Below are 25,501 nucleotides of genomic sequence, written 5' to 3'. Positions count from 1 at the left end.
GGCCCTCCTTAAGGGGGCAGCTGCTGGAAGGGAGGGGGCCCCCATCCCACCTTTCAGAGCTGCTCCCCACAAGAGCAGGAAAGACCGAGGCTCTGCTGGGGTGATAGTTGCAGACAGCTGTCCTCCCTGCCAGGTGGCCTAGACGTTGTCAGGTAGCTGCAGTCGTGAGCAGGTCCTCCCGTGCGACTGAGTGTTGCAGTGGCGACACGTCAGAGACGCTTGGGGTCTTTGCAGCCTCGTGTGTCCTCTGTCCATTTTTTTTTTTTTTCTTGTCGTTTTGCTATTTCTTTGGGCTGCTCCCGCAGCATATGGAGGTTCCCAGGCTAGGGGTCGAATCGGAGCTGTAGCCACTGGCCTACGCCAGAGCCACAGCAACGAGGGATCCGAGCCGCATCTGCAACCTACACCACAGCTCACGGCAACGCCGGATCGTTAACCCACTGAGCAAGGGCAGGGACCAAACCCGCAACCTCATGGTTCCTAGTCGGATTCGTTAACCACTGCCCCACGACGGGAACTCCCCTCCATCCATTTTATGAGTGAAGGAGCAGATGGTCCCAGAGGGGAAGGGAATTCCGCAGGCGGTCAGTGTCACAGCTGGGTTTAGAACCTGTGGAGGGGGCATCTCTTGTGGCCCAGCTTGGACTGATCTATCCCTGGGAGCCGCCAGTCAGCACCCCACCCTCTGGGGCAACACATTTGCCATGTTGACCTCCCAAGGGGGCCTCGCTTCCTGCAGCCCTTCCTCTTCAAACACTGTCCCAGACATCTTACCTTCTGGCTGTGGCATGAGAGAAAGTGTGCTAAGATCTGCTTTAGAGCCATGGGTTCAGGTTTCAATCCTCTGGCTTATTAGCTGTGTTGCTCAGGCAAATCACAGAACTACACCCGGCCTCCAAAAGGGAATGATAAAAAAGGCAATGCCGTCTTTTCTCAGTTTGTACAGGTGTGTATAGTAGGTGCTCAATAAATATCCATTTATTCACTCAATAAATATTCTTTTTCTTTTTATGGCTGTAACTGCAGCATGCGGAAGTTCCCAGGCTAGGGGTCAAATTGGAGCTGTAGCTGCAAGCCTACATTACAGCCACAGCAATGCCAGATTGAAGCTTCTGAGACTTACACCACAGCTTGCGGTAATGCCGGATCCTTAACCCACTGAGCGAGGCCAGGGATCGAACCCACATCCTCACAGAAACAACATCTGGTCATTAGCCCTCTGAGCCACAACGGGAACTCCTCACTCAGTAAATATTATCAGGAGTTCCCATCATGGCTCAGCGGTAACGAACCTGGCTGGTATCCATGAGGACAAGGGTCGATCCCTGGCCTTGCTCAGTGGGTTAAGGATCTGGCGTTGTCATGAGCTGTGGTATAGGTCACAGACATGGCTTGGATCCTGTGTTGCTGTGGCCATGGTGTAGGCCGGAAGCTGTAGTTCTGATTCAGCCCCTAGCCTGGGAACTTCCATATGCTGCAGGTGCAGCCCTCAAAAGCAACAAAATGTGATCTAAGCAATTTCAGTGTCTCTCCTAAAGTGTGGATGCTGGGAATGGTTCATGGTTATGGTTTGGGACCCCTCAGTGTAGCAGAGTGGCAGCTGCCTCTGTCCTCGAACTTGGCTTGGCAAGGAGGATGAGACGTTTTAACTTGTGCATTCCTGTGCTAGGCTGGAAACTTCTGCAGGGTGGGAACTGCCTATTATTCACCGTGGCCAGTGCCTGGTGTATAGTCAGTGCTCCATAGTGCTGCCTGAATGGCTGGTGCTTGAATATTATGAATGAGCGTGGGTGTTGCAGCCTCCGTGGCCGATGAGGGTATCATGAGCTGGCGCTAACCAGCCCCTCCTCCCCACCCCCTCTCTTTCCCTGCAGCCCGCCCTGAAGATGTTGGCACCAGCCTCTACTTTGTAAATGACTCCTTGCAGCAGGTGACCTTTTCCAGCTCCGTGGGGGTGGTGGTGCCCTGCCCGGCCGCAGGCTCCCCCAGCGCGGCCCTTCGATGGTACCTGGCCACGGGGGACGACATCTACGACGTGCCGCACATCCGGCACGTCCACGCCAACGGGACGCTGCAGCTCTACCCCTTCTCCCCCTCCGCCTTCAATAGCTTTATCCACGACAATGACTACTTCTGCACCGCGGAGAATGCTGCCGGCAAGATCCGGAGCCCCAACATCCGCGTCAAAGCAGGTAAAGGACCAGATGCCGGCTCCCCTCCAGGGCGGGAATGGGGAGCAGGCAGTGCCTGGCCTTCCGAGGGTGTGTGTAACCTGAAAGAAGCGGGCCCGTTAAGGAACGTTGTGCTGTTCTTTGGAATGTGGAAGCTCTGCCCCTTGCTGTGTGTCCTTGGGCGGAGAACACACCTTTCTGAGTCTCCGTTTCTTCATCTGCAAAGCCGATGCCAGCACTTAACCTTCTGCATCACTTGTGTGATGGTTACATGAGATAGTGCCCATTGAAATTAAGTAATGTGCTCATTTTAGTACTTGATTCATGCATGGGGAACATTCAGTGAGGTTTTTTTTTTTTTTTAACCCTCTCATTAAAATAGAATATATGAAAAGAAACATGCATATGAATTTTTACAAAGTTTAATGTCCGAAGGAAGATGTCAGCCTCTCAGAAGCCCCTTCATGCTTTTTTCAGTCAGTCCTTCCTCAGTGGAAACCACAGTCCTGACTTCTATCAATATGGATGTTTGCCTGTTCTGGTACTTGATCTAAATGGAGTCTTGAGGACATCTGCTCTTGAAGCTTTGGCTCAACATTGTTTGTGGGGTTTGACCCTGCTGCTGTGTGAGGTTATAGGTCACTCATTCTCATCGCTGTGTAGTCTCGTCTGACGGTACTACACCTTATTCATCCATTCTGCTGGGGATGGGCATTTGAGTGTCATGAGAGCAGACATTTAGGTAACGCCCATGATGGAAAACTCTTAGCAGCTAAGGATTTGGTTCTTGGGGAGAGTGGATGGAGGTAAGGAAGTGAGGGCTTCTCAGCTGTTCTCTCTCTCTCTCCCTCTTTCTTTGCTTTTTAGGGCCGCACCCTTGCGTATGGTTCTCAGGCTAGGGGTCACATTGGAGCTGTAGCTACTGGCCTACACCACAGCCACAGCGACACAAGATCTGAGCCGCATCTGCAACCCACACCACAGCTCATGGCAACACTGGATCCTTAATGCATGGAGCGAGGCCAGGAATCAAACCCCCATCCTCGTGGATCCTACTCAGGGTTGTTACTGCTGAGCCAAGGTGGGAGCTCCCTCAGTTGGTCTCGTTGAAGAATTAGACAGTCTCATTGCTCTGGGTTAGTTCTGGAGGCAAGGGACTGGCTGGATCCACTACTCTTGTCTTAGGATATCATGATACGCCAGTGTGATCTAATCCATTGTAAAGTGTGCCTCACATAGTCATAGAGCACAGATGTTTGGGGAATGATTTTCTCAGAAGAACTTTTTGGGTGGGAGAGAACTGGTACTGTTCTAGCCAGCCCACTGGGGATGGCACCAGGCCTCGGGTGCGCCTTCTTTCCTGCCTGTGTTGGGCAGTGGAGAGTGCGTTCCAAAGAAGTCTCACCGACCCTCATGCTTAGTAACAGATCCTGCAAGATCTCTGACCCCTCGGTCTTGCAAGGAGTCATCCCCTCAGGGAAAGTTGGGTTTGTAATCTTAGCTCTGCCACTTACCTTAGGCAGAGAACACCTTTTTTCTGCGCCTCGGTTTCCTCATCTGCAAAATTGAGGCTAGCACCTGCCTCATTCATCACTCGTGTGATGGTTAAATGAAATAACGCTAAGCTAAATTAAGGTCCTTCTGCCTTGGGAGAGCCTCTCACACATACACCGTCCCAAGAAGCTGGGAATGGGTGTGTGTAGGGATGAGGGAGGTGAGAGTTCTTAATTAAAGAGCTGGTCTTCATCCCATTGCTTTGTCGGGGGTGGTGGTGGGGGGGAATGTGAGCTCTGAGAACCCGGGGCCATGCTTAGGTATCTCCCCTGGGCCCCCCATGAAACCTCTTTCCAGGAGCAGTGCTGTTCCCCTAACAGGACACCAGGTGCTGGGCCAGGAGCCCTGAGGCCAGGATTTGGAGCCCCGTTCTGGCTTCCACAGCTATTTCCTATCACCTGCCTGTTGTTGGGTTAGGATGCAGTTTTCACAGTAATCCTGTCTCCTGTTTCTTACAAGCCAGGGGACCAAGACAAAGAAAAGTCAAATCACTTGCCCAGGGGCACCTAGCCATTAATCACAGAGGTGTGGCCCTAATGACAAGCAGACTCGCTGCAGGGCTTTCCATGTGCCGGGCCTTCTGCATGCTGCTGTTATGATTCCTTTTACAAATGAAGAAACAGGGAAGCTCTGAAGGGTTGACTAGCTCTAGTCCAGGGTTACCCCATGGCTCAGATGAGGAGGTCTGCTTGTTTGATGCTCTCAACTATAGGCCTCTGCTGGCTCTTGGGGACGGTCCCCGTGGTATGCACCCAAGACCCAGCCCCTTCTGCTCTGCAATTGGCTCCCCTCCAGTGCTGGCTCCCCTCAGCCTCCTTGCACTCTCCCTGTATCCACAGGTCGTGCCACGCCCAACCCACACAAGAGTGGACTGTAGCCCCACAGAGCCCGCAGGGTCTCTCTCCATGCCCCTCTCTTCCACCTCAGCTGCGTCTCTTCCTGTCACAGCCACAACCCGAGGAGGGAAAGAATAAAGACCAGGGCAGGGCTGGCCTGATGGTAAACACAGCCAATTAGAGGCTCTTGATGAAGCCAGAGGGGCTGCAGGTGCATGGCCGGCGGGACTGCAGGGCCCTGAGCATCACCCTGGCAACCGTGGCAGGGAGAGCAGGAGGGCACGCTGCCCAGGTGCCTGCTGAGGAACAAGGTCAGCAGGCAGTGGGGTTCTGGCTGCACCAGCTCTGCTTGGCAGAGAAGAGGTGGAAAGGCGGAGTGGGCCCCTGGCAGAGGCCAAGCAGAGGAGGACCAGAGAGCTAGAGGCAGGCTCCTGGGCCCCACCCCTAAGCTTGGTCCAGCCCACCCATGGGACCTGACTTGCAGAGTGCTTGCAGGTGACAGCATCCCAGAAACCAGCCCTGGGACTGGAGGCCTCCACTGCACACTGCCGATCATCTGAAGGCGGGGGCAAAACTGGGAGTCAGGTTATAGGCAGTGACAGGAGGTGGGAGAAAGTAACAAGGATGCCTCGTTTTGGAGAATCCTGGAGATGGCCCATGACTCTGGGATTCTGTATTTTCAGAGATAATCCCAGTGTCACCTATTCTCTTGCATTGTCCCTATAAATCCATGAGCCCTGCAGAAAGTTGGGTATATCAGTACCTTTTCCCAGGGTGCCTTGCCCTTTGAAGTGGCATAAAAATCTGCCGTTAGATCCTGTGTCACAGTCGTTATTTTGGCAAATGATGGTCACCAGGCTCCAGTGTCTGACCACCCTGGACCCAGGAATAATGTAGGGAATCAAGTGTGGTTTCCTTGGAGGAATTCTGGCACTTTTCCTTATTACCCACACATGGGCTTGTGGAATGCAATCCCGTTGCAGGGCGTCAGTCCTGCCCTCCGGGCCCTTACAGTTAAAGCAGTTTGTGAAAGCTCATCAAAAGCAGAAAGGCGAGATGTTGGCTTTCCGGTCTTGCAGAGGGAGGCTGGGAATTTCTGAGGGAGAGGGGTGCCCAGTGGAGGAGAAGGAGGTTGTTGCAGGAGGCAGGGGTAAGACTCTGGCAGGAACGTCTGGGCAGGGTGAGCGAGAGGTGGGGAGAAGAGGTGATGGGGGGTGGCTTTCTTGGGCCCCCCATCTGTGTCCCAGCTGAGCCTGTGACACCCTCTTCTTTCTGCCCTGCGATCTCTCTGCAGTTTTCAGGGAACCCTACACCGTCCGGGTGGAGGATCAAAGGTCGATGCGTGGAAGCGTGGCCGTCTTCAAGTGCCTCATCCCCTCTTCAGTGCAGGAATATGTTAGCGTTGTGTCCTGGGAGAAAGACACAGTCGCCATCATCCCAGGTAAGAGAGGACCGTGGGGCCCTGCGGGCAGGGCTGCTGGGGGCGGGGGCAGAAAAGCAGAGGTGCCGAGTTGGTGGTCGACCACACCCAGCTCTGGAGGTTGGTTCTGGTGAGCAGTGTTCATGGTTCTGGTGATGTGTCGGCCAGAAGGCATCTTGGGTCTCAGCTTGGTGTGTCTCTCGGTGGGGTGATGCCAACCTGTGTGCCAGTGGCCTCTGCTGTGTGTGTGAAGGTCCCATCAGACCCGGGGTGCTCCTGCTCCCTCAAAGGAGTGGAGTGGCCCTCTTTCCTGACTGCCGGTTCTTGGCCTGCCCTTGGCCTTAGGGAGGGGAGGCAAGGCTGGAAGGATCCCCCCCCCGCCCCCGCCATGAAAGACTCGGGGGAAAGGAGGGCTGAGAGGCTGGGAGGTGGTCCATGCTCCTGGGAGTCTCGGAGGACCAGACGTGAGTGAGTGAGCACGTGGGACATTGATGTTACAAGCTGCCTGAAGACCCCATCGGAATTCTAGCTGGCCTCACGCCGGGCCTGGTGTTAGGAGAATGCTTAATACCATGTGGAAGGGGCGCCTTGCTAGAGCCGCTGTGCTTGCGGGCCCTTCATTACTGGTTCCTTTCCCCTCTGCCGGGTTGTTGTTCAACAGGAAAACCAGTCTGGAAACCCCAAGAGGGGACCTCAGATCCTCCAAATACCTCCAGGCTTCCAGTTACAAAATTGTGGGTATTTCCTACCACTCCAGCCGGTCTCCCTTCGTTCCTGCCCGTGGCAGAGGCTCTGCTGCTTTTCCTTCCTTCTCTGCCACACCCCTTGGTTTCCTTTCCGTAAAACGGGGGAACTTGACCAGATGCCCCTCCAGCGTGGATGGCTCATCACTGGGCCTATGAAATGGTTCTAGTGACTCAAGATCTTCAGGTTCATTGGAGAAGGCAGCCTTCTCTGCATGAAGCCTGTAAAGCTGGCGTCCTTAATTCTGCATTTGAACCCTTGGGGAACTTGTTGAAAAACACCAATGTCCGGCCTGATTCCGCATCTGAATCTCTAGAAGGAGAACCTAGGCATCAGTGGTTTTAAGTCCCCTGGGGTGGTTCCAAGGCAGAGCTGGCAGACAAACCAATGCTTCGGCACCTTGACAGTGAACATGGCACAATTCTTTTCTTGAGACGTTAGTTTGTGTTTTGCTCTTGGAACTTTTTCCTTCTCTCAGTCCCAAGCCGATGGCCAGGCCTGCATATCTCCTGGCCTCAGAGCTTGTGGCTGGATGGAAATCAGAAGTACTTGAAGACAGCTGCTCTCCCTGCCTTTTGTAAAACCGAAAGCCAGCAGGATGGGCGTTGTGGATGGTGGGAGATCTTTTGAAGGCAGTGATGCCAGAGATGGGGTGGCGCTGGAGGCCACTCAGTGGGCACAGATGGAGGAAGCAGGGGTAACCATGTGTTGCTCCATGGGGTCTGAGGCCAAGGTTCTTGTGTCCAAAGAGGCCTGAGTGCCCGGCTCAAGACCCAGAGTGATCATGCAGGCAGGGACAACAGCTTGGTCAGACCAGACAGACCCCAGACCTTGGCACATCCCTGAGAGAAGCCCCAGTGACGATGGAGATGCAATGTCCCATCTCTCTAGGAGAGTCAGATGCAAGGTGATTTAAAGAACAAAGAAATGTGGTCTTTCTTATACACCTGAGTTTATGCTCATTAAAACAGTAATTTTTTTACTATACGCCAGGCACTAAGCTAAGAAACTTTTATATATGACCTCATTTTATCCTCACAAAAAGTCCGTAAGTGTATTTTTTCCCTTCCACTTTACCAAAGCAGAAACAGGCTCAAAGAAGTAAAGAGACCTGTGGGTGACACATCGGATCAAGTTGAGGGCGGGGTTGAACCCCGGTGGGTTCTTTCAGCCTGTGTCCTGATCCCCACGCAGAACTGCCTCTTGGTGGCACTTGTACAAGTGTATCCAATAAAGTGTTACCCCGAGTCCAGCGGAGGCTTGAGCACTGAGGGAAGGAGGGCTTTGGCCTCGGGAAGGGGAAAAGCTCAATGTGAGTGTTGAGGGAAGAGTTTGTCGAACTGAGTCACGTGTAGCGAGTAAGAGCCCAGAATCTGGGACCAGGCTGCCTGGACTTGAAACTCACTCCTCTGGGCATGTCTTTTGCTTCCTGGGTGCCCCAGTTTCCCCAGTGATGATAAAATGGGGGAGATGCTTGACCTACTTCAGAAGGTTCAAGTAGAAGTGAAAGGCATTCATATACGTCAAATGTTTCAAACACTGGCGGCCACACACTGAGGATGGGCTGGTGCTGTGCGGACCATTATTGGAGGAGGAGAGTGCCTCCCCTCTGTGCTCCGCCCTTTCCTGTCGCGGTGTATTTCGGCTAACAGGCTATGTCTCCTCCACCAGACTGAGCTTCCCGAGGGTGGGAACGGGGTTGTTTTCCCACACACGTCCCTGGCTCCTGAGGCACTGCCTTGTACCCCCAGGGCAAATGCTCACCCAGTGTTCTTTGGACGCATGAATGGATGATCAGGAGGGGTCTGAAAGACTAGGGAGTGGTGTGTACAGAGGCCCCGGGTGAAGGATGAGTGTGGTGGGCATGGCGGGGTTAGAAGCGCAGCTCAGACGGGAGCGATGAAGTGAAGCTGGCTTCTTTGTGGAGGAGCTGGAGGCAGCGAGCTCCCCCAGGCTCACCGTAGTTGGTGCTGGTAGATGGTGCTGCAGGGCTGTCTTTGATGTCAGGCGTGGGCTGGTGGCCCCAAAGGGCGTAATTATCAGGGAAACAGGCTGGACGCTAATCTGCAGGGCTTCATTAACGGTGGGTTCTGCAGAACCCCTTCCTTTCCTTTAGCCTTGGTGAATCTTCCTCCCACGCCGAGCCCTCCAGCCCCATCCGAAATCATTCTAGATCCCTCTACAGCTGTGTTGTAGATCCAGCGAAGGATTTCCCAAAGTACATGAATCCAACTGACAGGCGCTCAGAGGAATTTATGAGAACCAGAGGGAGTGGAGATTTGCATCCTTGGGCTCCATAGATGAAGGGCGAGAACTTGGGCTTTAATTTTGGAAAATATAAACTGTGCATTGATTTTTTTCCCCATGAAAACAGGATTCTCTACCATCCATACCATACTGTCTTCTGTGTGTGTGCGTGTGTGTGTGTGTACAGGTGCTCAGGCATGCAGGTATTTTGGCTGGAACATTGAACAGCAGCTTCTCGTGGTGAGGGGAGAGCTTTAATGATGAGGTTGCCTTGAGCTTAAAGAAGCACCGAGGCGCCTGAGTGACTTCCCCCTGACACTTCAGTGGCAGCTTCTGGAGCAGGGAGAAGGGTGTTGACTTCGACTTCTAGGTCTGCAGGACTGGGTTCCGACCCTCCACCAACCACAAGCCAGCAAGAGCAGGTGTGAGAGAGCAGGAGGAGGAGGCACAGGAGGCTGATGAGGGCCAGTCCAGGCCCAGGAGACAGTTCCTCCGGGAGAGTGGGTCCCCTGGGAGGACGGGCCAGGCGGGGTGGGTGCAGGCCCCTGTGAATGAGGAGCTGGCCCTCCAATGCCTCTCTGAGGGAGGTGGGAAGGGATTAGAGGCTCAGGGCCTAAATGAGCTCCAGGAGGTGAGTACTGGCTCACGGGATGGCCTTCCCAGCTGTCTGCATGGGAAGGGGAAGCAAGCCTTCTGGAGCTGGGGCTGAAACTCTGAGCCACGTTGAGACTCTGCTTTTCACAGGGTGGTAGAGGCTAGAGAGACAGGCCAATGTACTACCTTCCCCAGAGCACCCTACTGCACCTGGCCTGCTTCCTCCTCCTTCCTGTCCCCTAAACATATTCCTTCTGGGGAGCTGCTCAAAGATGTGTGTGTAAAACATGGAGCCTCTTGCCTCTTCCTTTTCTCTCGGGGCACTTGGTCTGGAGGTAAACCGACTCTCCAGAGGGGGCAGGATGGGGGTAACAGGGCAAAGGGCTGTGCACAAACCTAAATTAAAATTAAGGCCTCCAGTAAAACTGAGATGTGGTTTAATTTCCCATCTGCATCATCACCATCACAATGCATGTTCTTGGATATAAAGATAAATCTGGCCTGGTTCCTAATAGCTTTTAATTTCCACCAGACCTGATTCTATTGTTGCGGGCTCCTTGTGGGAGTTTCCCGGCATGCTCTTCCCTAGCATCCTGATGGGCTGGCTGGGCCCTGGTGGGGAGTTTTGGACACTGCTCAGATGCAGGCCAGATGTGTCTGCTGGTGCTGGGGATGGCAAGCCTGGAGCAGCTCCCTTGTCTAAGTGGATGGGGCTCTTGGATGCTGGCTTGCCGTCATGCCTTGGCTGGGTTGGGAGTGCCCTGGGGACACTCTGTGCTGGGGGAGGGGAGAAGCAGAAGCAAGGAGAAGCTGGCCAGAGGGGTCAGCTTTTCTGAAAAGTGGGCCATGGTCCCTGACCGCAGGTGGGAGTCTGTGAGCCCATCGCCCATCTCCCACTTCCCTGATTGTTCCCAGGGTTCCATGTGGCTCGTGGGTTTTTGTACCTCGTTTGGTCCTGCATTTCCTCTGCCTGGTCTGGGCAGATTCCCTCTTTTCCTTATAGATACTGTCCTCCTCTTTTGTCTTTTAAACCTGGTGCCCATGGGTCCCCTTCCACAAAGCTTTCCATAAGCCTGTAACAGACCTCTGGTTCCTGGTTCCGTTTTGGGAGCGCTTATTTTGTTGTGTTTCATATTCCAGGCGTGTTTCTGTCTGTCTGCTGCAAGAGTGTGTACAACTCTCTCTTTTCCAGCTCTATACCCCCAGAGCCTTCCTAGCACCTGTTACAGCATAATAGTAACAATAACAAAATTAATGATAATATTTGTCATATATTGAGACCACTTTTGTGTTAGGCATTCTGCATATATTATCTCTAATGCTCATAAAAACCCTTTAAGAAAGATAAAGTTTTCTGTTTGTTTGTTTTTTATGATTTTTATATATGAGGATAATGAGGCCCAGGGAAATTAAGCAACTTCCCCAAGACCACAGAGCTAGGCCTGGCTTTGAGCTAGGGTCCTACTTCCTGCGGCCTCTCCTCATGAAGAATGGAGTGTCCTCCGATTCCAAAGTAGAAGGAGGGCCTGCTTGTTTCTTGGACTTGCCTGGGGACAGAGACGTGTCACCAGCCCTAGCACTGGCCTCCGGCTCTGTGCACCATGGCCAGAGGCTTTGGCTTTTCTGAAGGGTGACAGCTCTCCAGCTGAAAGATCAATGAACAAATCCACCATTCTAACAAGGAGGCTTTATGGCACACGGGCTCAGTTTTGAGTTCAGTGGGAGACACAAAGGCAGTCCTGATCTGGGAATTTAGGATTCTATCCATGTTGTCAGCTCTGATGGACAAGGATGGATAATCCCAGCACAGTATACAATCAAATATGATCTTGCTTTGCTTTGGAATGCAAAGTCAATGTATTAATTGCATTTTGCTCTGGCTGCTTTGACCCCATGAGTCTCCACCAACTTGGATGGGATGGCACAGCTGAGAAAGCCCAGGTGGAGCCTGGGAGCCAGTTTGAATCCACACAGGCTACAAATGGATGGAGTCACCGACTGAGCTGGAAGGGGCCTGGGATTCATGTGGTCCAGCCTCCTCATTTCCCGATAAGGACACTCAGGCCCAATCCGTGTGTTCTTGTGCCCTTCCCCCTTCTCTCTTGGTCATTCTCAGGGCACAGTATCTGCACTACTCATGCTCTTTTATTACCAGACTTCTTTCCTTCTTGGTATAAAACCTACCCATCTTTCCAAGTCTGGTTCAAATACCTCTTTTTTTCCCCTCATGATGTCTTTCCCGATTGGATTTAAAAACCACGCAGATTAATCTCCTTCCAGGGGATCCTTTTCTGAACTCCCTCCGAAAGTTATCAGTTCCCTGCTCAAGACACTAATTGTATTTTTCCTGTAATATTTTAAAATCTGTGTTATACCCACTATGAGGATGTCTAATTTCAAGAGCAGGATGTATGTTTCATGCAGACCCCCTTCCCCTCCAGTGCTCAGGGAAGATGATCAAGGATGGTGATGGAATGTCAGCCTCTCTCCCCTCTTGACTGTCCTGTGGCAGGCAGGCAGGAAGGAGGCCGGCCTAAGGTCACATGGAAAATTGGTGGCATTACAAGGTCTAGGCTTGGTGGTCCTCGGTCTCCATTAAGCTGAGCCACTTAAGAGCTCCCTAGAAATAGACTACTTTTGTGGGCTCCTTCTGTGGCATTCTGGTATTTAGATGCAGAATTGGGGATCTCAGCTCTTGACCACTTAGGGGCCTGGAGAGAATGGGCTGGGCTGGTGGCCTGTGAAATAAATGATGGGCTCAAGGCAAGTTGAGCAAAGGGGATTTGTGGCCTGCTGAGTGCTAGGTCTCAGGCCTTCAGAGGAATCAAGGCCTACTGATTTGACTATAACCTATTTCTTCCTTTCAGCATCTCCTATCTAGGGGTTATAGTTTCTTCCTAAGAAGAGATGATGCAACAGAGACTGGGATTCTTTCTGATGATGACAACCCCGCTCATGAAGGGGAGGGAGGCCTTGGTGTAGAAGTGGCATGTTGGGTGAGGGGAAAGGCAAACAGGCAGGGAGAGGATGGGGTGACCTGGGGACGTGGCTAGAGGTTGGGTGAGTAGAAGGTGAGAGAGAAGTGTGGAAAGGATGCCAGGATATTTAACTCGCAAAGGTTCTATCTAGTTCTAGGCGGGAAAATGACAACCTGAGAATAAAGACTAAGGTTTATGAAACACTAAGTTGCCAGGCTCTGGTATAAGCATTTTACATGTATAGCTCATTTAACCTTCATAGCAATCTGAAAATGAAGGGACTATTTTTTCCTCATTTTGTAGACCAGCAAACTGAGGCACAAAGAAGCTAAGTGAATTGCCTAAAGTTAGTAAGCAGGAGAGCCACAATTTAAACTTTTGCCTTCAGGAGTTCTCACTGTTGGGCAGTGGGTGAAGGATCCGGCATTGTCTCTACACCAGCATGGGTCACTGTTGAGGCGTGGGTTTGGTCCCCAGCCCAGTGCAGCGGGTTAAGGATCTGGTGTTGCCACTGCTGTGGTGTAGGTCACAGCATGGATTCAATGCCTGGCCTGGGAACTTCCATATGCTATGGGAAAAAATTTAAATCTTTGCCTTCAGACTCCATTATTTGTGCTCCTGAGCACTGTACTACCTTGTGGTATAAAAAATTAATACACAGAATACATATATGTTTTTTAACGGCTGCAATCAATGAGAGAAGTACAACACAATAAAAAAAAAATTAGGTGACAGGAGTTCCTGTTGTGGCACATCAGAAATGAATCCGGCTAGGGACCACGAGGTTGTGGGTTTGATCCCTGGCCTCGCTCAGTGGGTTAATGATCCATTGTTACCTCTAAAATGGGGACAGTGGAACCTAATGCACACGGAATCCTTTATATGATAATTAGGCTTCTGGGCAACTTGAATTCTCAGCTGGAGAAAGAATGGACTAAACTCAGCAGGGAAATTTCCTGCCCAGCTCCTGGACAGGGTCCACCCTTGGGCCGTGCGTCCCTTCCTGGGTGCCGGGCTGGAGGCAGGACCTGTCAGCCAGAGATGCTTCCTCCCCGAGGAGCCGTCATACTGGGAGCATAGACAGAAGAATGGCTTCCCCTTAACGTGATCTTGAAAAGCCATAAGCAGCTGGGGCCAGGGAGAAGCTACAGCGTTATTAACTCAAATAGGCTCTGAGGGGAGTTCCCATCATGGCACAGTGGTTAACGAATCCAGCTAGGAACCACGAGATTGCGGGTTCGATCCCTAGCCTTGCTCAGTGGGTTAACGATCCGGCGGTGCCGTGAGCTGTGGTGTGGGTCGCAGATGCGGCTCGGATCCTGCGTTGCTGTGGCTCTGGCATAGGTCAGTGGCTACAGCTCCGAGTCAACCCCTAGCCTGGGAACCTCCATATGCCACGGGAGCGACTCTGAAAAAGACAAAAAAAAAAAAAAAGGCTCTGAGGGTATCTGGGCAGAAAGAGAGAAACAAAACGGCTATAGTATTATTCATCTCTGTGTTCACTGCGCCTTGCATGGTACCTGATCAAATTATGTTGAGGAAGGAATAAAGGTGTGTGGTTGGGTACCAAGCCAGCCAAGAGCATCTCCACAAACTCCCCAGGTCTAATCTACTCCGTCTCAAATCTTGGTGCAATCATAACTAGTCTATCCAGAACACTGAACAGTGTACGGGGTGCTTTTATGGGATCTCTTTGGCTCTTTACAGTAACCCCCACTTCCTTTCCCATTTTATAGATGGGGAAACAGATGAAGGGAGGTTTGGGGACTTGTGCGGTTAGAAGAAAAGTCAAAAAGGAGCAGATAAATATGTATGAAGACATGTGTAGGCAGGGCCCTGGGGTGGATACCTGGATGTCATCTCATTTCCTTCTCCTCTTAACCTTGTGAGGGAGGCGTGCTACCCTCATTCTTTAGGGATAAAGGAATGAGACTCAGGGAGGTCAAGCAGTCTGCTCCAGGGCACACAGCTTCTCAATGACAGAGCTTGTGCTTGAACCCAGAAGTTTTGTCCCCAAGCTCAAGCTCTTTCTTTGCAACATACTTAGTGACTCCAGCCTGCAGGCTGTCCCAGGGCTCATGACAATGACTCTTTCTCTCATCAAGGCAGTTGTAGAGAGGAAAAGGCAGCTGGCCCTAACCCTATCTTCCTTCTCGGAAGGCAGAGAGGAAAATCTCCCTTTCTAATGCCTTAAAACACACTTTGCAGGTTGGAGATTACAACTCGACAACTAACTTGGCAGGTTAGCGATTACAAGGAGGCATTCAGAAGCAGCCAAGGAATTCTTTGCTAATTCAGATGGTCTAAATTGAAATAATAATCATAGTGATAATAATAGTAAGAAAATAAGTGATCCGTTATTGCGCTCTTCTGTAGAAGTGCTTTTCACGAGTCATTTCATTTCATTGTCATAAGTGTCCTTTGTAGGAGGTGGTATTATCTCCATTTTGCAGATGAGGCGCCCAAGGCCGAGGAACCCATCCCCTGCCCAAGAGTGAGGGTGCTGGGGGCAGGAGCTGACCGTCCAAACAGTCTGATCAATTTCAGCTCTTCAAGCTGACCTGGACCACCTCTCAGCGCTGCCCTGACGCCTGTGTCATCTCTGAGTTATATAGTGCTCTCTGGTGTATAAAGCCGGTTCACGGGTAGCATCTGATTGAATCTTTCCAACCCCATCTGAGAGAGAAACACATTCTTTATCTCACTTAACAGGCTAGGAAACCGAGGCTTGGGGGAGCCGAGGGGCCCTCCCAGGGTTATGTAGCCAGGGAGGGGTGTACCAGATCTCTGGTTTGACCCTTGCATCCCAGGAGCTCTTGAGGCCCCACCTGGAGCTCATGCCCATGGCTCCCTAGCGCCCCTTCTGGCCTTCTGGCGGGTGGGCTGCTCTGCATCTGCGCTCCAGTTGGTTGGTTCCAGAACCATCAGCCGTGGCTCCGCAGTCGAGCAGAAATGTCTGTGTTCACAGGTGCCTCTGGCGCTGTGTGCATGTGTCGTGTTTTGCTTTTCCATTTAGTTCATGGCAGGTGCTGCATTTCCAGAGCACCCACTGGGTGAATTTCAGTAGATTTAAGACAATTGCAGGCAAACACTCTGCCCCGGGATCACACCGTGGCAGTGGACACAGAATAAGCAGCATTGTTTGGTTAAGTTGGCACCTCTGTAAGTTACCCTGAAATCAGAGCAGAATTCTTTATAGAAGGTTATCCTACACATAAATCATCATTAGACTACCTCATTTTTGTTTAATGCCTACCTAACTGTGCTGTAGTCTAAAAATGTGTGTTTAGTGAAGTCAAGGGTTGCAGGGAAATTATAGGGTTTTCAAAAACCCATTTGCTTTGCTGGTGTTCACATCAGAATCAATCTTGCCTTCACTTCTCAATCTCAGTGCAAACATGCAGTATTGCTCGCCGAATTCTGGCATTTAATGTAGGGTAGCATTTATTCAGAAGAAGCCAACGGTGCTTACAGAATGGTAGAGCTATGTATAGATGGCACTTCCTGCCAAGCCTGTGATTTTGAACTCTGTTGCGTATCAATGAGACTTCGCTGCCAGAGTGGGAGCCACATGGCCCAGGGCAGAGCAGAGGCCATCTCAGGGTGGTGGTGGGAGGGCCCTGGGTTCATCAGGCAGCAAGCCTCACTGTGCTAGTACATAGTAGGTGCTCAGACAGCGACTGTTGAATACCTGCGGAAATGTTTATTTAAAAAAAAATTTTATTAAAGTATAGTTGACTTATACTGTTGTGCCAATTTCTGCTGCAACCACAAAGTGACCCCCCCCCACACACACACACACACACACACACACACACACACACACACACACACCTATATATATACACTTTCCCTTTCTTATCCATCATGGTCTATCCCAAGAGACTGGATGTAGTTCCCTATGCTGTATAGTAGGACCCCATTGCTTATCCATTCTTACCCATTTAGAAATGTAATAGTTTGCATCTACTAACCCCAAACTCCCAGTCCATCCCACTCGCCCCATCCCCCGCTGGGGGGGGGGGGATGTTAACCAGGAAGGTGACTGACCTTTGGATTAGGTTATAATCGAGATGGATTTACATAAAGGGAAGGATGTGGTTCTGTGGCTGCTAGAATAAAGCCTTCCTTGGCTCCTGTTATGCCCCAACTCAGCAGCGCTACCTTGCAGCTCCTTGGTGGAGTGAAGCTATGTAGAAAAGCTGAAAGGGTGTGGGCTCTGGCCCAGAGGTACTTGGTTCAAATCCTGTCTTGCTCCTTACTTGCTGTATGACCTTAGGTCAGTTCTTTAACCTCGCTGAGCTTCAGTTTTCTCAGATGAGAGGATTCGAAATTATGTACTTTTTCTATATAGAGAAAATACATTTTCCATGTATAGCTTATATGTTTCTATATAGTTCTGTTTCTCCATATAGATTCTCTCTCTATATGTATTCAGTTTTTTTTCCCAGTGCTGAGCAGACACATGATGATTAACTGTCCCAGGACCAGTCATCTCCTTGAGACCTGGAAGGTTCCGTGAGGAGTGAGAGTCTAGGAGTGGGAATCCAGGTGTGGATATCTAGCTGTGAGCATCCAGGTGTGGACATCCAGTTGTGGATATCCAGGTGTAAGCATCTGAGAGTAAGCATCCAGGTGTGTGATACCCAGGTGTGAGCGTTCAGGTGTGAGCTTCAAGGAGTAAGCATCATGGAATGAGTATATAGGAGTGAGCATCAGGTGTGCGAGCACCCATAGGTGAGCATCTGGGGGTGAGCATATAGGAGGTTGGGCTTGACTCTCATTACCCTGAGGGTCACTTGTCTTCAGGGTAAAGGCACAAGGTTAGGAGACAATACTCACACTGGGACAGAGGCAGGGTAAGTCCTTCGTGTTATCCTACCTGGCTGAAGCCCACTCCCTAACATTATGACCTTGGCTTTTGCAGTCTACCTGGCATCTTTCTGTGTGCAGAATCCTCAGTTTAGGCATGTGTCTTTTGGGGCTGCCAAGACTGCTTTTGCAGCAGAATGCAAGGCCAGTTGGAACCAGGAACAGCCCTCTGCCTTCCAGTACAGGGGGTGATAGGGGCTTTGAGGCTTTCTGTACACTGGGACGTGTGTTCCTCTCACACCTGGAGCTTCCCCCCCTCTACTTCAGGGTCAGGGCATATCTTTGGGGACATGGAATCTGCCAGAATCTGGAGAGTCAGCTGAGAAGCACACGACAGAGTGGGAGACAGAAGCCTGTGACTGTGAGCAGAAGCTGGGGGAGGAGGGTTGCAGCAGGAGAGTCTGGGCTCTGAGTGCAGCTTCTGCTTGTGCACCGGAATCAGCCAGGTGTTGGACGGCCTTTATCCTCTGAGTGTGGCGGTCTGCTGGGCTCTCAGACTCTGTGAAGGAAAGGAATCCCTTTGGAGAGCACATGGCAGGGATCTCTATTCACTGCCCTTCGGAATGGGACAGAGAAAAGGAAAGGGTTTGTACCTAGAATATTCCAGAGCTGCTGTTACTGAGACAGGCCTAGGGAAGCCGTTGTGCAAAGACCGGCAGGATGCGATTGTCCTTCAGGGCCTGCACCCAGGAAGAGGCACACATTCTGTTGGGCTGCCCCTGGCGATGCCCTGACTTATGTTAACTTCATCCCCCGAATTCTCTATTCGGCTCTGCTGGCATCAACAACAATCAGTTGGTTGAATTTCAAGTTCATTATTTCATTTAGCAAATGTTTTTGAGCACTTCCTGGGTGCAAGATGCTGTGTTATGTAGACAGTGATTCCCAAGGGTCTTCGCTTGAGGATCTCAAGGGATTTGGAGAAATTCCTCTTCCCACACACCAAGGAGACTCATTTTAATTAAAATATATACGTGTGTGTGTGTGTATGAATAATGTGCAGGGTGTAGCTTGTGCATGTAGACTACACACAGAAGCACTCACACACACCTTTCTTTGCCTGTGGGAATGGGAGAGAGATTCACCTGTGTAGCCCCATAGGTGTGCCTCAGAGCAGAGACCAGGGGCGGATGCCATGACCCACTGTCCTCAGGAACGGGCATTGCCAGGGGAGTGTCTCGGTCAGGAGTTGTCTGGGTGAGGGAGTGGGTCTGGACCTTTTCTCCTGAACGTTCCCTCCTCATCTTCTGGGTCAGAATGTGAGTGGCCCAACGTGTTCTGAATTTCACCGGATGGATCACTATTTAAGGAGGTCTGTTTGGTTCAGGAAGGGTCAGCGGAAGCATGGAGGATGTGGGGAAGGTCCTGCCCATCTTCAGGGGACCTTGCTGTCTAACAGGTAGGATGAACTTGGGACACAGGTGATCTCAACGTGAGGCACAGTGTGATGGGGAGACGCACAGCCTCTGGGGACTCAGAGGCAGGAGCCCCCGCTTCTGTCATTAGCATGTATGCCGTGTGAGGTGGCATTTCCCATGGGTCCTGGAGAATGGAAGTTTTGGAAGGCTGAGCTCCCGCAGGGGAGAGTGTTCTGGACCTCTCAGCTCTCAACTTCAGAATCACGTGGGGAGCTTTTAAAAAAAAACACCAAATGGCCAGGCCCAACCCCAGACAATTAATTCAGGATCCCTGGGGGAAGGCCCAGGTGTCTGTATTCGTGAAAGCGCCCTGGGTGAATCTGGTGAGCAGCTGGGCTCCGAACCCCTGTTCTGTGTACACAGAGGTAAAATCTGGGAGCCCTGAGAACAAAGACTGTGCTCTTGAAGGAAAGAAGCCTGGTTTGGCTGGAGCTCAGCATCCATGTAAGGGTGGGGTGTGGTCGATGCTGCATTGAGTTGTGTGTAATTGAAGAGCGGTGGGAAGCCATGGGAGATTTTGAGTAGGGAATGTTCTGGAAAGACTTTAGGGACTTTTTCAGTGATTAAGGATGTTCCCAGAATTGTGGCAATCATCTCTGCTTAGCTTCCTGGAACTCAAGTCAGCCCTTGAGTTTCCTAGGAATGATCACTGGGCCACCTTCAGGCCAGTGGGTGGCGGGCAGTCTCTGTCCCATACCCCACACTGCCCCCTCCCCAGGTGGCCATCCTGGGGAATGAAGGAGCTTGCCCGCGAGGCCTCTAGGCAGAAGGGCCCTACAATGTCACACCCAGAGTTTAAACAGTATGGGTGTCGAAGGCAAGCTCGGTGATCTTTAAAATATTAGTAAATTTGTATTGTGCTTTTAGTTTACCAACACTTTATGTGTGTTATACGTCGACTCTTGTAATGATTTTGCCATTTTTTTTCATGAAACAGTTATCCCCATTTACAGATGGGCAAACAGAGGCTCAAAGAGGTACAGTGACCTTGCTCTGTTGCTGCTCTAATTTCTTCTATACTTGGGAGAAGAAAACCTTCATGACAGAAGCAGGGAGCACTGCAGGCCAGCATTTATTCAGCTGCTGGACTGTGGACCAGATACTGTGCCTGGCACTGTCACAGATATGACCTCACGTTTTAAAGACAGGATATCTTTTCTGTTTCCTTATGGTCCTTGGCCCATGATGAATGGGAAAATACGTAGCTCCATCAGTAGGTACATGGCTGGATCAGCAAAACCGTAAGACCACCTCTCCAGGTCTGTATCAGGAGCACACCTCATCAGGGCCCTTTTGTATGGTTTGATCTCATTTTATTCCTGTGACAGGTGGTAGCAGCCCCACTTTCAAATGAGGAAACTGAGGTTCAGAGAAATACCTTTCTCTGGCCAGGTTGCAGAGTCAGAGTGGCAGGTGGGGCCATGCTGCGTGGAGTGAGGAGTGCACTGATGCTGCACCTACTCTTGTATGGACTTGGGGAGGGGAAGGGGATAACACACCACATCTGCCTAGCCACCATGGAGAAGAGTGTGGAAGTTCCTTTAAAAACTAAAAGTGGAGTCACCATATGATCCAGCAATCCCATTCCTGGGCGTCTATCCAGAAAAGATGAAAACTCTAATTTGAAAAGATACATGCACCCCAATGTCCATAGCAACACTATTTGCACTTGCCAAGACATGGGAACAATCCAAATGCCTATCAACAGATGACTGGTTTAAGATGTGGTATGTATGTATATATGCATACATGCAATGGAATGTTACTCAGCCATAAAAAAGGAGTGAAGTAATGCCATTCGCAGTAGCATGGATGGCTCTAAAGATTCTCGTACTTAAGTAAGCCAGACAGAGAAAGACATATTATACATATCACTTATATGTGGAATCTAAAAAATAATGCAAATGAATCTATATACAAAACAGAAACAGACTCACAGACATAGAAAACAAATTTAGGGTTGCCAGAGGGGAAGTTGTGGGGAGGGATAGATTAGGAGTATGAGATTAACAGATACAAACTACATAAAATAGATAAGCAACAAGGATTTACTGTGTAACACAGGGAACAATATTCAGTGTCTTGTAATAACTTCTAATGGGAATAAACTAAATATAACTCTCTATATAATTATATACCTCTATACATACCTACGCACGTATGTATAAATAACTGAATCACTTTGCTGTATACTTAAAACTAACAAATATTGTAAATCAACTATATGTCAATTAAAAAAAGAACCACCTAGCACCTGCCATGTGCCAGGCACTGTACAAATTTCTTTATACAAACTGACTTGTTTAGTCCTCCCGATATCATGATAAGGTAGGTAGAATTATCACCCCCATTTTAAGGATGAAGGCAATAACGCACACAGAGATGAAGTAACTCCCCTCAGGCCACACAGCTAGTAAGAAGTAGAATGGGGCCTCAATCCCAAGCCATCTGGCACCAGAGCCCACCATGCCATCTGGGTTTCCTGGTTTCTAGTTCCAGGCTGTTCCACCGTACGGGGTTAGGAGGAGGAAGGGAAAGCAGAAAAGGCAGGCTTTAGTCTGGGCGCTGGGTGTGCAGATCCGAGGCAGACTCATCTGGAGGGGTGTGTCCACGTGTGAGACCTCGCTCTGAAGGCCAAGTGTGCAGATGTGACCCCTTCACGTCCCGTTCCGCTCTCTGCCTCTTCCCTCTCCTTTGAATCATTTATTGAAGAGTGCCAGCTGTCCCAGAGCCTGGTAAGGACCGGGCTAGAGAGGTGGGAAGGGGGCCTGGGGTTTCTAGTTCCAGCTCTCTCTCCAAATGCTTTTCTGCCTCTCTTTGGGCGTCAGTTTCCTCATCTCTAAGTGAAGGGGCCGACATAGATGAGCCCACAGACCACTTCCAGGTTGGTTTGGCTTCCACACGCCCTCCATCATGCTGGACACCAGGGACATGGTGACAGGTCTGTGTCCTCCCGGGGACCCAGATGCGTTAAGAAAAGAGCTCCCATGTATATATTCCTTGAAGAAACTCTTGCGCAGGTGCAAGACAGGAGTTGTCACAGTAGCCGCGTTTGTGATAGCAAAACAATGGAAACCAATATGGGCAAATTAAATCTGTGCTATTGCGACAATGAAATACTATACTGCAGGGGAAACGCATGAACCAGAGCTTAACAAATCAACCTGGACACGTCATTTAAACACACTGAATGGAAAAAGCATCTTGCAGAAGGATGCGAATGTTATCGTACCATTTGCATAAAGTTTGAAAACATGCAGAACAGTGTCTTGTATTGTTTCTGGATACATACATATGCAGCAAACGTCTGAAAACACGCGTGAGAATGATAAACACCATATTTAGGGTGGTGCTTACCTCTGAGGAAGGAGGCAATGGGCTCACGGAGGGAAATACAACTGTTTTTCAGAATGTCTTAGTTCTTAAAATGTTTCTTCTAAAACAGATCTGAAGAAAATATAGTCAAAGTAAACTTGGATCTTTGCACATTTTTGTCTTTTTTTATATGCCTATTTCATTCGGCAAGTACCTATTTCAACCCCCTGTGCACGATGCTAGGAGAGGGGTGAGGTCGCAGGCTGGGTCCCTCGGTGATACTCTAGGGCTGGGGGACTGGGAGCAGAGAGAGACGGTTGGTGGTGAACGGAAGACAGAACAGGGGGCTGATCTGGGGTGTTTGGGTCCATGGAGTGGGGGAGGGGCTAGGACATGCCCCCAGCTCAGCCGTGGCCTCCGTGACCCAGTGTCTGCTGCCTCGGCCTGGGCCACCTTGGGCAGGCGCGGTGCTCCGCAGCTGTTAAATAACAACCATGAAAACGGTGTAAACATGTAAAAGGAGGAGAGATGTATCTGCCTCGGGATCCCACTGTAATCTGTTTCCCGGTTTAATGAGAGTCTGGAGACCCAGCATGAGGCCACTACACTAAAAATTAAGAATATCAAGAAGATCCATGGGGCTACGAGGCCCCCTTGCTCTGTGATTTCCCAAGCCAGGAACCGAGGAGCATCCTGGCAGCCTTCCGTCCGTCCGTCCTCCTGCCCTGAGGGGCCATTGGTCAGTGTCAAAGGTCAGCTGGGTAGGGACAAGTGACATGGGGATGTGGGGAGAGGCTTGGCTAATTACCCCCTTTGAGAAGTGGACCCCCCCACTTCCAGCTCAAATTGCAAGAGAAGGCTGGGAGCCCAGATCGTAGCCAACAGGGAAACCTGAGAGAGAAAGGGGATCTCTCAGTGCTCCTGGGGCACACGGGCCGAGCTGGGTGGAGGGTGGGCAGATGTCACCAGCTGCTGCCTTCTGGAACACCTAGTTCTATTCCAACTTGCCCTAAAGCAATGATGTCTCCCGTCCTCTATTTCCCGACCCTCTCATATACCCAGGTTCCTGGGCGGCCCATGCACACGGCAGGATTCGCTTGTCAGGGCTAGGAGGGGCCCATTCCCATGCTCACTTTCTAGATGCCTTGGTGGCCTTGACCGGGCCTGGGACCTAGGCTTCAGGAAGCATCCTGCTATAGGACAAGGGTGGCTGTCATCCTCAGCCGGGTGGAGATTCTCCAAGGTTCGGAAGGATTGTCAAAGTGTTCAAAGAACACAGAAAGAAGGAGTTTCCACCATGCCCAGTGGAAATGAATCTGACTAGTGTCTGTGAGGACTCGATTTCGACCCCTGGCCTCACTCAGTGAGTTAAGGACCCGGCGTTGCCATGAGCTGTGGTGTAGGTTGCAGACGCGGCTCAGACCTGGTGTGGCTATGGCTGTGGCGTAGGCCAGCAGCTACAGCTCCGATTCTACTCCTAGCCTGGGGACCTCCACTTGCCGTGGGTGCGGCCTAAAAAGACAAAAACCAAAACCACAGGAGGAGCTGTGTATCAGGGTGTGTGTGCAGGAGAGACCTTGTGACTTGTGTATCACAAGCAGGCAGATAACAGCCGCGTTCCTCATGGGGCTACGAGGCCCCCTTGCTCTGTGATTTCCCAAGCCAGGAACCGAGGAGCATCCTGGCAGCCTTCCGTCCGTCCGTCCTCCTGCCCTGAGGGGCCATTGGTCAGTGTCAAAGGTCAGCTGGGTAGGGACAAGTGACATGGGGATGTGGGGAGAGGCTTGGCTAATTACCCCCTTTGAGAAGTGGACCCCCCCACTTCCAGCTCAAATTGCAAGAGAAGGCTGGGAGCCCAGAGCGTAGCCAACAGGGAAACCTGAGAGAGAAAGGGGATCTCTCAGTGCTCCTGGGGCACACGGGCCGAGCTGGGTGGAGGGTGGGCAGGTGTCACCAGCTGCTGCCTTCTGGAACACCTAGTTCTATTCCAACTTGCCCTAAAGCAATGATGTCTCCCGTCCTCTATTTCCCGACCCTCTCATATACCCAGGTTCCTGGGCGGCCCATGCACACGGCAGGATTCGCTTGTCAGGGCTAGGAGGGGCCCATTCCCATGCTCACTTTCTAGATGCCCTTGGTGGCCTTGACCGGGCCTGGGACCTAGGCTTCAGGAAGCATCCTGCTATAGGACAAGGGTGGCTGTCATCCTCAGCCAGGTGGAGATTCCCCAAGGTCCGGAAGGATTGTCAAAGTGTTCAAAGAACACAGAAGGAAGGAGTTTCCACCATGACTCAGTGGAAATGAATCTGACTAGTGTCTGTGAGGACTCGATTTCGACCCCTGGCCTCACTCAGTGAGTTAAGGACCCGGCGTTGCCATGAGCTGTGGTGTAGGTTGCAGACGTGGCTCAGACCTGGTGTGGCTATGGCTGTGGCGTAGGCCAGCAGCTACAGCTCTGATTCGACTCCTAGCCTGGGGACCTCCACTTGCCGTGGGTGCAGCCCTAAAAAGACAAAAACAAAAACCAAAACCACAGGAGGAGCTGTGTATCAGGGTGTGTGTGTGCAGGAGAGACCTTGTGACTTGTGTATCACAAGCAGGCAGATAACAGCCGTGTTCCTGAAAAGTGAGGTCTCAGATCTCCTCTGAAAACGGAGGAGTGCTCTTTTTAGGAAAACCTTGAGGTGATATTGGCAAGCTTGGGGAGAGCTGGCCAGACCTGTCCGCTGCTGATGCAAGGCGACACTGGAACAGCCTTTTTGGGAAGCAGTTTGGCAACAGGCCGCTGAAGCCATAAAGGTAAATGTCCATATCCTTTGGGCTCTATCCTTAAGAAGGAACCAAAGATGGCAATAAAGATTTCCGTTAACCACAATGTATTTACAGCAGTGAAAAAAATCCTAAATATTCAATTATAGGAGCGTGATTAAATAATGTATGATACAATAATAGAAATGAAATATCCCAATACATTTTCAATTACATGAAACAAAGATCATAATATGATGTTAAGTGGAAAAAGAATATGGTAGGATCCCAACTGGTTAAAACATGCACACGCGCGCACACACACGCGCACGTGCATGTACGTATACCATATATAGAAATCTTGACCTATGTCAAAGCTATTAGTGATCGTTCTATGGTTCTTTCTGGGTGGTGAGATTAGAAATGATTTCTGTTTTCTTTTTTATTGTTTTCTACATTCTGTGAGTAGGTTTTGAGGAGATTAAATGGCTTTGAAAACGGAAAAGCCATGTTTAAGTGCAGCACCTTGCAAAGTATCTGCTGCTCTTGCTTATTTCGGCGGTTCCTCTTTTCTGAAGTTCCTTCCCAATGTTGGGCTAAAATC

General features: G+C 50.7%; 1 protein-coding gene across 1 annotated transcript in view; it reads left to right on the top strand.

Annotated features, from left to right (window-relative positions):
- The window catches only part of DSCAML1 (DS cell adhesion molecule like 1), a 368,115-nt gene that overhangs the window by 20,980 nt on the left and 321,634 nt on the right, over nucleotides 1–25,501 (top strand). The window contains 2 exon segments of the mRNA XM_021062901.1: nucleotides 1,875–2,192; nucleotides 5,856–6,002. Coding sequence (XP_020918560.1) covers nucleotides 1,875–2,192; nucleotides 5,856–6,002 — 465 coding nt within the window.

This window comes from Sus scrofa, chromosome 9, assembly GCF_000003025.6.
Source record: "Sus scrofa isolate TJ Tabasco breed Duroc chromosome 9, Sscrofa11.1, whole genome shotgun sequence".
Taxonomy (NCBI): Eukaryota; Metazoa; Chordata; class Mammalia; order Artiodactyla; family Suidae; genus Sus; species Sus scrofa.
The sequence above is the reverse complement of the archived record's forward strand: the minus strand, read 5'-3'. Positions and strand labels throughout refer to the sequence as shown.